The sequence below is a fragment of the Bactrocera dorsalis genome, chromosome 4 (assembly GCF_023373825.1).
Source record: "Bactrocera dorsalis isolate Fly_Bdor chromosome 4, ASM2337382v1, whole genome shotgun sequence".
NCBI lineage: Eukaryota > Metazoa > Arthropoda > Insecta > Diptera > Tephritidae > Bactrocera > Bactrocera dorsalis.
In genome coordinates this window covers 17,251,451-17,264,849 of record NC_064306.1, presented here as the reverse complement: position 1 = coordinate 17,264,849, position 13,399 = coordinate 17,251,451, and the positions used below count along the sequence as shown (strand labels likewise).

At 43.3% G+C, this 13,399-nt stretch overlaps 1 protein-coding gene across 1 annotated transcript in view; it reads left to right on the top strand.

Annotated features, from left to right (window-relative positions):
* The first annotated feature begins 8,821 nt into the window (after positions 1–8,821).
* LOC125778148 (uncharacterized) overlaps positions 8,822–13,399 on the top strand; it is a 334,571-nt gene continuing 329,993 nt past the window's right edge. Inside the window, exon 1 of the mRNA XM_049454723.1 lies at positions 8,822–9,975. Coding sequence (XP_049310680.1) covers positions 9,225–9,975 — 751 coding nt within the window. The 5' untranslated portion in view covers positions 8,822–9,224. The remainder of the gene's footprint in view (positions 9,976–13,399) is intronic.

Sequence of the window (13,399 nt, the reverse complement as noted above, 5' to 3'; positions counted from 1 at the left end):
CTTATTGAGGGTTTTTTAAAGTAAGAAATCTATACTTTAAAAATTACTTTTTACACTAGTAGCATAGATAAATTGATTAGAATCTCTTTTCTTGCTCTCTCGCTTGACAGCGGGAAGCGGACCCTGATTTTTTTTCTGAGCTGGCAACAAAACACAATCAGGGTCCCGTCAACCAGCAGTTAGTGAAAAAGGCGGGATGCCAGAAGAAGAGCGCTAAAACGTATTGCCAAAATTAGTGCGTTGTTGAAGTTTTGTAAAATTAGATGTCAGTAGTTTGTAAAATTATTTATATATATGGAAGATATAGGAATGGAGAACCGAGCTCCCAAAAATAATGTCGGTAACGCGCTATTTGCATACCTCAGTGGTAATGTGGAAACTACAAAATACCCAAAAGTTGTTTATAAAATGCCCAATCTAATATTTTTCAGCAGTGGCATCATTAGCAAATGTTGTTTTGACAGCTCTCTTTTGAACCATAGAGACTCGTATAAAGTTATATATGCTAGTCAGGGATAATGGGATGCCCAACTTATTCCAGTGTGAGAGCGCCACAAAATAAGCGTTTTTTATAACATTTTCCATAATGGCTAGATCAAACAAAATAAGAGTTTTTGGGCATTTAAATTAAAACACCCATTATTTATTACGATTACAAATTATTATATATTGGACTTTTAATATATGACGAAACTACTTAAATTCTTTTATATGATTTTATGGTATATTAAAACAACTGACTTTTGATGTTACAATACTTAATAAGGTGAAGTAAGCCTGTTAAGTAGTTCTCAATTTATACATGTTTTTAATCATTTGTAATTGAAATTTAATTATACTATGCATCAAATTTGCAAACGTTTCATGAAATATATTTAAATTTCGCATTTTCTTTGATTTTCATTGTTTTAAATTTTTATTAGCGATCTTGAACTGCGGCAACAAATTCCTCCGTTCACATATATTTTTGGTATAGTTTCAATCTGGCCGTTCCAGTCATTCCAATTGCAAAACGTCAACACCTACCCAATCCAGTCAACTGTCAAAGTTCGGTAGGTGAGCGGCTCTCACATTTCCAGTGACAGGAGAGTTGGGGATCTCTTTATCTCTGGTGCAAATGTTCTGATCAGGAAAAAGGGGTGTTCAACTTACTCCAGTGTGAGAGCGCTTCAAAATTTGCGTTTTTTATAACATTTTCCATTATGGCCAGATTGAACAAAATAATAATTTTTGGGCATTTATCAACCCAACACCCAACTTTAGCACGAATAAAACTTATTATACAGTGGTTATTTATTATATGGAGAAACTATTTAAATATTTTTAAAGTATATTAGAACAACTGACTTTTGACCATTCAATACCTAATAAAAGAATTTAAGCTTGTTAGCTCTCAATTATTAAATGTTTTTAATCATTTTCCATTGAAAATAATACTATGATGCGTCAAATTACATAACGTTTTATCAAATACCTTTAAATTCCACAAATTTATTTAATTTTCATTTTTTAACATTTTTTATAAGTGGTCTTGAACGATGCAACAAATCCCTCCGTTTTCATATTTTTTTGGTAAGATTTTAGTCTGGCCATCGCTCGTTTCGTCAAAACCTCCTGAACTCGATCAACTGTCAAAGTTCAGGAGGTTTTGACGTTTAGCAATTGTTCTCTCACTTACAGTGTTGGACATCTCTTTATCTCTGGTTCTGATGTCTGCGTTTCACTGCATCCAAGCGACCATGTTTTTGCAGCGTAATTAAGGACCAGCTGGCCGATTGCCTTATATGTTGCCTACGACATATCTTTGTCCATTCTTCATGTGGTGCCGACTAGAGACTTGAGGATTTTGTTGCGGCTCTGTACTTTTGCAATAATCGAGCGACTGTCACACCTAAACCCTTAGGTATATTCACAGCCGGAATTTTAACGCCATCGACTGTAATATTAAGGTTAAGTTTACTTTTGATCCCAGATAGTTCATGACCTCAACCAAAAACAACCCTGCGAAAGAACGATATTCCTGGCGTTGAACTTGTCAACTGACTCTATCACCTCGTACGCTGATAACTGCACGTCGGGCAAAGGAATTGATGACATGTGTTCAAAAGTGAACATATCTCTCAGAACTTTCTCGCTTCCTCACTGTTAGTAACCTAAGACTCTCCCCTGCTAAATCCACGGCCACCCTATTCACAAACTGTACGAAGGAGTACAGACTCGACCTCATCATTTCCGTCGATGGAGTCAGAATTTCAACGGGAAACCACAACAAAACCGCACAAAATTTTAGAAGTAACATACGACATTATGGACGCAAACGCGATTGTCACTCCTGGGCCGTATCTGTATGGTCGCCTACATGTAGCAGGACGCACAAAGAGAAGATGCAAACCTGCTGTAATACCGAACTCCGTACAATAAAAGAATGTCACTCCTTTACAAGCAATGCCTGCTCGGCTGTTTTAGAAGAACCCCCTTGCAATCACCTGCTAGAAGAGCAACGGCTTCCTAAGAATATCAAGAGAACATTTCTCCAACACGTCGACAACATACAGCAATATTCCGACCAAATTTCGGATGCGACCATTTTCGACAGCCATTGAAAGCAATCCACAGTGGAGCTCGGGTTAAGGCTGATCGACTTCGTCGGAGCCCGAAATATGGTTATCTGTAATAATAGATTCCAGCATAGGCAAATTCATTAGGCTACCTAGCTGTCTCCGGATCGAAAAGCCACCAACCAAATCGATCAAGTTTTAATAGACAGAAGACAAGCCTTCAGTGATTTATACGTGCGTACTCTCCGAAGTCTTAACATCAATTCGGGCCACTATCTTGTTGTAGCCGAGATACGCACCCGTCGCTGTACAGCAAAAAACACACGTCAACAGACACAAAGAAGGTCTGACTTCGAGAAGCTGCAATCACAACAGACTGCCGAACGACTTTCTATTCGACTTGCACTCCTGCTCTCTGAGAGCACTCATCAGCATCTCGGTGTAAGGGAACTAGGGGACGGCATTTCAAGCTCATTACGTACATCTGCTGCCGAAACAATTGGTTTTCGGAAAATGCAAAAAACAGCTGGTATGATGAGGAGTGCCGTGTCGCAGTGGGGAGAAAGCAGACTGCCTGCCTCACAACGTTAAAATCGACCGCAAGACGAGCGTAATGGGACAGATCCCGTTAGTTGAAGGGGGAAGCCATATGCATTTGCAGACAAAAAAAGTGCGGAGCCGAAATGACTGAGTATGGAGAGCTTTACAAGCCAGCCGGCAAGGGTAATGCTCGAAAGTTTTAAGAAAAAATGCGGCGAATAACAGATGGTTTCAAGAATGGAGCATACTCTTGTGGAACCTCCAGGAGGTGATCTAGTAACAGATGCCCAGAGAGTACTGAAATTATAGAGGGTACACTCCTCCAGCCTATTGAAGTTCAGTAAAAGCATAACAAATAAAGATGGCGAACATATTTCCCCAATTGATGACAATAGAATAGATATTCTATTGTTGGACTATGATGAGGTTCAAATAACAATTGCCCATCTGAAGAACAAAAAGCGGCATTAGCGGCCGAGCTATTTAAATACGGCGGCTAAGGGACTATGTCTATGACTATAATGTCACATTTTACGTAGGATGTAAAAAACTGAAGCCCACCATGTGACATTAGACCTGGAAAACCTACCTACGTTGTCCAATACCAAAAGCTTAATCAGGATGGGGATGGACCTCTCCGAGCAGTTTGATTCCAAACGAGGTTTCAGACAGAGCGACTCCGTATTGTGCGACTTCTTCAATCTACTGCTGGAGAAAAAAATTCGAGCTGCAGAGCTTTATCGAGCAGGTACAATTTTCCATAAGAATGTACAGCTGCTGGCGTACGCCGAAGATTTTAGTCATTACACGAGGCAATTGGGTCTGGTAGTGAATGAGTGATGACAGAAAAAAATTTCTATTACACCCAGGGACAGAAAATAACAGTAATTGCATAATTTGTGATTAAAGAAATCGTTATAAAAGAAGAGTCGGATGAACAGTGGTGTTCATGAAAATAGTAGTGCAACGGCTTCTTACCTTTAAAGGTCTTTCCTAACATATCCTGGCCCGATCGCGGCAGTCATGAGCGAGCAAATAATCTTATCGAGTGAAACGAATAGAAATTTTATGAAATAACTTCCCTGGTGTAACTCTAAATAACATTTTCGGATAACGAAACAAAACCATACCGTTCAAATCATGGAAAGCATCGAGTTAGACCGGCATGTGGCATCTCGTGATGCGATATGCTACTGAAACGGAACGAACTCGACACATTTTTAAAGCATATGGCAACTGGCGATGATAAAAGGATCACATACGACAATATCAAGCGAAAACGGTCGTGTAGTCGTTCCAAACAGTGGCCAAGCCGGGATTGACCGCCAGAAAGTTTTTGTTGTGTGTTTGGTAGGATTGGAAAGGAATCATGCACTATTAGCTGCTCCCATTTGGCCAGAGGCTTAATTCTACCATCTACTGCGAACAACTGGAGCGCTTGAAGCAGGCGATAGACCAGAAGTGTCCCGAATTGGCCAACAGGAAGGGAGTAGTGTTCCACCAGGAAAACACCAGACCACACACTTTGTTGATGACTCGTCAGAAGCTACGGGAGCTCTGATGGGACGTTTTATCGCATCCACCATATATCACGAATATAGCGCCAAGTGATTACAATTTGTTCCTGTCCATGGCGATCGCGCTTGTTGGTATAAAGTTGAACTCAAAAGAGGCTTATGAAAACTGACTTTCCTAGTTCTTCGAAAATAAGGAGGGGGGCTTAGAGGGTATTCTGAAGTTGTCGTCTAGATGGAAACAAATTAACGAACGAAACGGCGCATATTTGAACTAAATCCGATCACTATAACACTTTTTATGAAGCATTGAATAAAGAGCAAAAAGGCGAAAGGGAGATATTTGACAACCTAATATTTGCAGATTTGTGATTACGAACATCGAATTATAGCAATTGATTCAAAATATGGTGGAGCCGCTCATGATTCCTGTATAAGAAAACATTCTGCGCAGAGGAAATTTTTAGAGGAAGCATATAATCAAAACAATATGAGAAATGTCTGCCTTTTGGGTAATATATTTACAGACATACTTATCTACGTATTTTCTCAATTAACATTAAATTCTGAATATCCTTTGAAACACCATTTAGAAACCCCGAACCTGGCTCGTGCCAAGCACGGTTTAATGAAATCCATGCAAAAGCATGTTGTATTGGTAAACGAACCATTGGTATACTGAAGGGCAAGTGGAAAATTCTTGATAATGATAAAAGAAATCGGTATAGTCCTGAAAAGATGGCAAAGTTCGGTAATGTATGTGCAGCATTGCATAACATCTGCATACAATTTAAAAATTTAACATATTGCAGATATTTTGTAAATGAAAACAATGATACAGAAATAGATACGGAAAATGAAACTCAATTAACCAAAAGTGGTCATAAAATTAGAGATCATATTATGTTCTCTTTAGATAATAATTGAATTAAACGTTCTAACAACATTTGAATTCATATTTTGTTTTAATAAATATATTTTCAATAAAGAACTTGGTATTAGCATTAATATATTGATATTTATTTTTGAAACTCCACAACTTTTATTTGCATATCTGCTGTATGTGCCTCTTGATTTATTTGGAGAGATCTCTCCTTTAAAGCAAATAGTTTCTCAAGATTTTTATTGATTTGGGCTTGTGTTACTTTATATGCTCGTAAATTGCATTATAAAAGAGAAAAATTTTCGCTTTCGATAGGGGGCTGCGACTGGTGGATGGTGTCGGATCTTCTTCTTCGTCGCTATTAATAATCATCTTTATCAACTCATTTAATCTTTCTTCTGGCTCTACATTTCCAAAAGATTTAACTATGGTCAAACCTTCTACTGCAACATCTATCCCCGTAGCTTGGAGGAGTTGCTCTTCTGTTACAGTTAAATCTTTCCTCGTACGGACCACCACCAGGCCTTTGTTTCGAAGAAATTTTCTTTTTTATATTGTGCTTTTGATCAGCAAATACCTATTTTTGTATTTTATTATTATTTTAATCAACTATTATTTTATTTATCTTACTTTTCGCCGCGTTAAGTTTTAGCGTCAATGCATCCCATAGCTTAAATATTTCCTGCAACTTTGCCTTGCCCACAATTAGGCAACATATTTTTTGCCAAGTCCTGACGCTGTAGCATAGATTCACTCATCAAATTATTTTGATGCATATTTTTTTTGTTTACATTTTTTCTTAAAACATTAGTTATAATTATATTACATGTTAAATAAACTAAATAAAAGAAAAATAACTTACATTATGCCTCCGATTATTTTTAGCTGACATATTCAATTTTTTTTTTAATTTGTACTATAACGTTTCTCAAATAGCTAACGAATGAAATTTCGATTCTTTCGTACAAACGAGAACACGTTATCGAATGAGAAAATTTCAGGTTTCGAAAGTGCGTATTTGACAGCGAGTACAACGATCCAAAACCAAAAAAAAAAAATACATGAATTTCGCTCGTTAACGAGTGCCGCGTTTCGAGCCCAGATTTGCCAAATCAACAAGAGTAATTATTTTGGAAGAATGGACATTTCAAATTATAAAAACGAAAAAATCCCATTACATTTGGTTCAACTGCCTTTTCCATGGCACAATTTAATATTTTCTGCAAAAACAAGCTGTTCATTTAAATAATATTGCTTGTCGTTGGGGGTCGATAAGTGAAAAAACTGAGAAGATAGTTGTGATAAACAAATGATTTACAAATTTTCTGAAGAATTTTTTTTTTGTAATTTTGGTGCTCTTTCATTTTTAGTAGGTGGAGGAAGAAATCGTTATATTGGGAAACGATAATTGATAATAAAGCTAAGGAAAGAAGACAGACCTTACATGGAATCGAACCAATAGAGGATTGCAAAAATTAAGTTTGCAAAAGAACATTTCAAATAGCCATCTTTAAATTGGCGGAATGTGATATGGAACAATAAAAGGAAAATTACTTTTGTTTGGAGAAACAGGGGTTTTAAAGTATGTCCGTCCACTACCAAACAAATAATATCATTCCAGGTACAGGGTATGTAACCCTGTTGAAGGATGTTATATTATCATTTCCCAACTAGAAAATGTAAATAAAAAGGACATTTGAGTTTTAGCAACAGCAAACCCATCAAGTAGACCACAACTTAGGGTGGTGGTAAAGGAGGCATGGGCTCGAATCTTTATGAGGCGACGTCGGGATCTAATAGGCCCTATGCAACGCCGGTGTATGAATGTAATAAAAAATAAAGACTCCACAACCAAATTATAGGGAACCGTAAAGATTTACTAAATGCAATTTTATTTTTTAACTATTTAGATTATTTTCTCAGTTTTTCCTTCAACGAAATGGGCAGTACTATTTTCGCGAAAAGGCAATTTTTAAATAAATCTTGTTAATAAAAAATACAAATATATTGAAAAAAGTGTATGTAAAATATAATAAGGGGCCATCCATAAATTACGTCACACCTTGAAGGGGGGAGGGTATCACTCAGAAGTGACATTGTGTAGGGTTAACAGATGTACTGATTTTATCAGTACGCGTACTGATATTTAGACCCCCGTACTGATCTGATTTTTCAATGAAGTGTACTGATTTTCGGCGCAAACGCCTTTTTTTCGCAAATTTATCCAATTTTATTGGACACACACACGCTCACGTTCGATAAACACACCGAAGGATTTTTAAATCGGATGAAAAGAGACAGATATTGGTAAAGAGAAGAGATATTGGTCGTTATCGAGACTTTCGATACTATTATTCACAGCCACCACCATTCCAGCCACCGTTTATAATCCTTTCAAATCAATCATGTTTTCGTTTAATTTACATACTTGTCCAACGAAAACGGATGTGAATGTAATTATATTGCAAGCTCCAGTTTTCAAACTTTTGGAATTCGTCGACGTTCCCAAGCTATCGGTAAGTGTACAGACCAAGACTTGTGTGGCTCTTTGCCTCTGCTAATGGTAAGCACCTTGCCGCGGTGCAGAGGCTTAGTCGCAAGGCATACTCGGCACCCCCAACCGGTGTGGATGGTGCTGACTAGCACCGCCCAGACAGGATGGACCAAGGACTACCACCTCCCAATCCAGGGTGTCATGCGATCCGTGCCCATTAGATGATTTGCAGCCAGGAGGAACATTCGGCTGTATTCTAACGGAGCCTCCCCAACACCGGGCCGAATTGGGGTGTAACTGTGGCCTTACCGCGCCAAGGGGCTCTGGCGTGGCCAGAGTTCCTCCCAGTTCCCCATTAAACAAGCAGACCCGACAGCTCCCCGTTGAGCAAAGGGTCGTACAAACAAGATGGATCCAATTACAAACAAAACAACAACTACTAACCCAGGCGAATTGACAAGGCAACGAATAAGGACAACGGCTACGGAACATGACAAGGAAATGGAGAAAGCAGGCGGCGCAGCTGTAGGCAGGGGAGGTCAGGGAGCTAGGCGTAAGTTCAGCTACTTTGATGCTCTCTCGCCAGAAGAGCTGGCGCTGTTCGAGAAGCATACCAGGGAGGACGAAGACGACATGCCCTCTTGTAGCGGCGCTCGGCGCACAACAGCGACTACGACCGCGCGGATGCAGCCCAAAGCACCACCAGGACCTCACGAAATAGGCCAAGCTACTCAGACTTGGGTGAGTCTCATCGGGCAGAGGCCGGTGGTGCACGCAGGAAGAGAAGGAGGGGAGAGCAGAGATCTCTCCCAACAGCGGACAAACCCGGTGGGTACGATGACCCTCAAAGGTGCCTGCCTCAAGTGGTATCTGCGGTATAACCGGAACGGGATGACCCCCGAAGCGGCGGAATCCCTGGCCAAGAGAAGATATGCAGATACATCCCTCACAAAGGCGCGTGGCAAGACCGTGTCTGTGTGTGCGCAAGGCAGCCGGTCTATGGACCGTGGCCAGGTTAGTGTATCACTGACCGAAATGCGGGGTGACGGGAAGGCAGTCACCTATGCACAGACCGTAAAGAGGAAGAGCGGTCAGCTTACACCACAGGAGCCCCCCAGTTCCAAAACGCTGAGAGACGGCAGCAGGAGAGCGACCGGAGGCCAACCATCAGCACCGCCCCCCCCCGGGCGGAGGAGGGGCGGCGCAGGTATGCGGATGCTGTCAAAGGCTTCCGCATGGCTGTACTGCCTCAAAACTACCCGGCGGAGTCGTTGGAGTCGGAGCAGCTAACGGTGCTCCAAAACCTCCTCTTGGAAGAAGTATTCAGAGGCGATGAATACGCGGCGTCCTTCCTTGGGGTGGAATTCAAAGGTGGCATGCTACAGGTGGACTGTATGGACGAGTCGTCCGCCGACTGGTTGCGGGAATTTGCCCCAAAGCTAGGAGGCTGGACCGGTCCCGTCCTCTGTGCAACAAGGGCGGAGGACCTGCCGGTCATGCACAGGATGACAATGTTCCTCCCCCGCAGCGATGATAAGCCGTACGAGTTTGCCCTGGGTCTGATTAAGAACCAGAACCGGGGCCTTAGCACTGCGGCCTGGCGCGTCGTCAGCAGCCAATTGGAAGAAAAAGGTGAACTACGAGGATGGAGACTGTACCTGTACATTGATGACGAATCGTACAGGTACGTACGTGCAGCGAGCTTCCGCCTGTTTTACAGGTTCAGCATGGTGGTCATGAGGCCGCACAAACCCGCGACCATAGGGAGCAAGGAAGATGGGAAGGCCACCACTCAGCCGAGCGGTAGCGGGTCCAAACAGGACACAACGGTGGAAAACAAGGTGGTGGAGAGGATGCTGGTGGACGAGGTGGCAAAACAACCGGGCGTGAGCAGGGCTGAGCAGACTACGCTAGTCGGAACCGCTGACGTCCCGGATGCCCAGGAAGCCGGGCTACCCTCCACCCAGGAACTCCTCGAGGGACTAGGTGACCATGTGGACAGCAGCGCGAACAACGGAGGGGATGTGGACATGCCCCCCCTCGAGCCACTACCTTAATGGCCGTCGACGTGGAAATTGCCCAAGTGAACCATGCATCACGCGGCGGGAGCCTTGGCAGTCATAACGAGCAGGTTCACAACGGATAAGTTGGGCATTCTGCTGATCCAAGAACCTTGGGTCTACAAAGGAGAGGTCAAAGACCTCTAGACAGAACACAACAAGGTAATCTGGGACCTCTCTAACAAGCGACCTAGAACGTGCTTAGTGGTCAGGAATAATATCGATTTCTTCTGTATTTCAGAGTTCCTGACGCAGGATCTGGTGGCGGTACAGGCCAGGGTTTCAATGGAGCCCTCCCTGTCAGACTACAGAATAGTAAGGTTCGCACTGAAGGTGGAGGTCAGGCAACTTCCGCCGAGACGCAACCCTCGGAGAACTAACTGGAGTGCTTTCAGGGAAAAGCTACAGGATGAATTAAATAGGGAGAGGCAGACCGACGATAGCGTTACGGGCCCGGGAATCGAGAGGAGAGTGTTGGCACTGAACGAGTCTATCACTAAAGCCTACAACGGTAGCTGGCCAATAATAGCGCCCACAGATAGGCGCAACTGTCCCTGGTGGACAAGGAAGCTTGCAGACCTCAGGAAGAAGGTACGCAGCCTATTCAACAAAGCAAAACATACAGGGGTCTGGGAAGAGTACAGGAGCTACCTAACCCTATACAATAAGGAGATTAGGTCAGAAAAAAAAGCCAGCTTCAGAAGTTTCTGTGCAAAGGTCTCCTCCACATCAGAAGCGTCGCGGCTACACAAGGCTCTGGCTAGTGGGAAGACTAGCACGCAGCTAGCTATCAAAAGAAGTGACGGGACGTTTACGACCAGCGCGGAGGACAGAGCGACAGAGTTTCTGCGTGCTCACTTCCCGGAGACCATCCCGGTAGACCAATGTCTACCTGTGAGCGAACATAGGCCATCCCGCTTGGATTGGGTAACCGCTAAGCAATTAGTCACTGCGGACTCGATCAAGTGGGCAATGGCCTCGTTCGAAAAATTCAAGTCTCCGGGGGTGGACGGCATCTTCCCAGTGCTTTTGCAACAGGGTGAACAGCTTCTGCTACCTCACCTTTTTAAGCTGCTGATGGAGAGTCTCGCAATGGCGTACATCCCTGACCCATGGAGGACGGCTGGGGTGATCTTCATACCCAAAGTAGGAAGGAAGGACTATTCCTTGGCCAAATCCTACAGGCTGATTGGTCTAACCTCCTTCCTACTGAAGACTATGGAAAAGATCATAGACCACAATATAAGGTCGACGGCGCTGAAGTCTGCACCTCTGCATGCTACTCAGCATGCATACCAGTTGACCTCGGAGATAGAGAGCTCACTGGAGAAAGGGGAGGTGATGATATGTGCCTTCTTAGATAGAAGGAAGGTGGCAGCACCGGTGCGCAGATGGATTGAGGCCGTGCTGCGCACCAGGATAGCCGAGACCACAGTAGGTGAAACAAAAATTCGTCTGGGTGCGACAAGAGGATGCCCACAGGGAGGTGTGCTATCACCACTACTATGGAGCCCAAATTTGGGGATATTCTCTGTGACCTAGTGCAACGAGGTCTAAATCTGGCAAAGGGGTGGTGCAGGGGAGTTGAATTAAATATTAACCCCTCAAAGACAACCGTAGTCCCTTTCACAAGGCGCAGATCCCTACCCGGCCTGAGGAATCTCACACTTGAGGGCAGAGAGATCGAAATGTCTAACAAGGTTAAATACCTGGGGCTTACGCTGGATTCTACCCTGCGGTGGAACCAGCATGCGAACCAAACGTTAGTCAAAGCAACAAAAGCATTAATGGTGTGCAAACGGCTGGCGGGTAAATCCTGTGGCTGTAAGCCAAGGATCGTTACGTGGTTGTACACCATGATTGTGCGACCGATAATTACATACGGGCGGTGTCCTGGGCCTCGGTAGCGTCGCAGGCTTCGGTGGTAACCCAACTATCAAAGCTTCAGCGGCTAGCTATTGCCCTCCTCCCGAAGGACGGCATTACCAAAACAATTCACTTCACGATGAGGTTTAAGGTTACCTTCGGTAGCAAAAGTGAGTGGAACGACCCCACTCTTGAGCAAATGCTAAGGGATAGCACATTGAGGTGGTGCACGGCTCGAAAACGTCGGAAGGAATAGGTGCGGGTATTGCAGGTCCGCGTACCAAGCTCTCCATACCGATGGGGAGCTTTCCGAGCATTTTTCAGGCCGAAGTATTCGCTATAAGTCGGTGTATAGAGATAAACCTCAACCGCAACTATCGCAACGAGCGAATAGCTATACTCAGCGATAGTCAAGCGGCACTAAAAGCGATGCAGGAGTGTAGAGTGTAGAGGAACTCTGAACAACCTAGCTGAAAAGAATCAGGTACACCTGATCTAGGTGCCTGGGCACAGGGGAATAGCCGGCAATGAACTGGCTGACGAGCTTGCCCGCTCCGCAGCCTCCACCAATATGGTTGGGCCCGAACCGTTCACTAGGGTGGGTCCCCATACTGTGAAGGAGCTGCTCCGCAAGGAAGAAAGAGCGCGCAGGGAAACGCATTGGCAGCGAGCGCACGGTATGCTTCATGCCAAGCTGTTAGTTGGGGGGTATAACCATAAGACGTTCAAATTGTTAATAAACCTCCCAAGAAATAAACTCAGGCTCCTGGTTGCATTTTACACCGGCCACTGCAAGTTGAAAAGGCATTTAGCTAATATGGACCTTTCATCTTGCGCTAACTGTCGGTTTTGCGACAGGGAGCCCGAAACCCCGGAGCAGCTGCTAATCGACTGCATCGCAGTCTGTAGGCGCAGGTCGAAGGCCCTCGGATCCATGGATAGGAATCACATCGCCTCGCTAGCACCCAACTGGATATAAGACTACATCAATATGCTGGGGCTAAGCGAGTCCCTGTGAGTTAGGAGAGGGCACAATAGACCTAAGGTCGCAGTGCATTCCTCAATTATTTATCTTATCTTATCTTAAGACTTGTGAGGTTATAAATATGATGTGAAATGAAATTATTTCGAAAATTAAATTCATTTTACAGATAATATTTGGAGTATTTGGAGTTATTAATGGCAACTGAAACAAAAAGAACAAGAAAATGCAATTATGCTTTTACGTCGGCTTTGCGAAAACAATTCCCTTGCTTTGTACAGGACAAAACCGAGCAAGAAGTGAAGGATGAAGTTTGTTCTTGTTCCCTTTCTTTTGCTCATGGCGATGGGTACCCTTTCTAATTTCTTCTCTAAGATCAATAATACTTATTTTTCATGCCGTATACAGTATGACATGAAAAAAAGTATTGTTGATGTATATAAATTCTTGAATGTGTCTAAAAATTATATTCGATTTTTTTCTCACTTGTATTGTAGTTGAT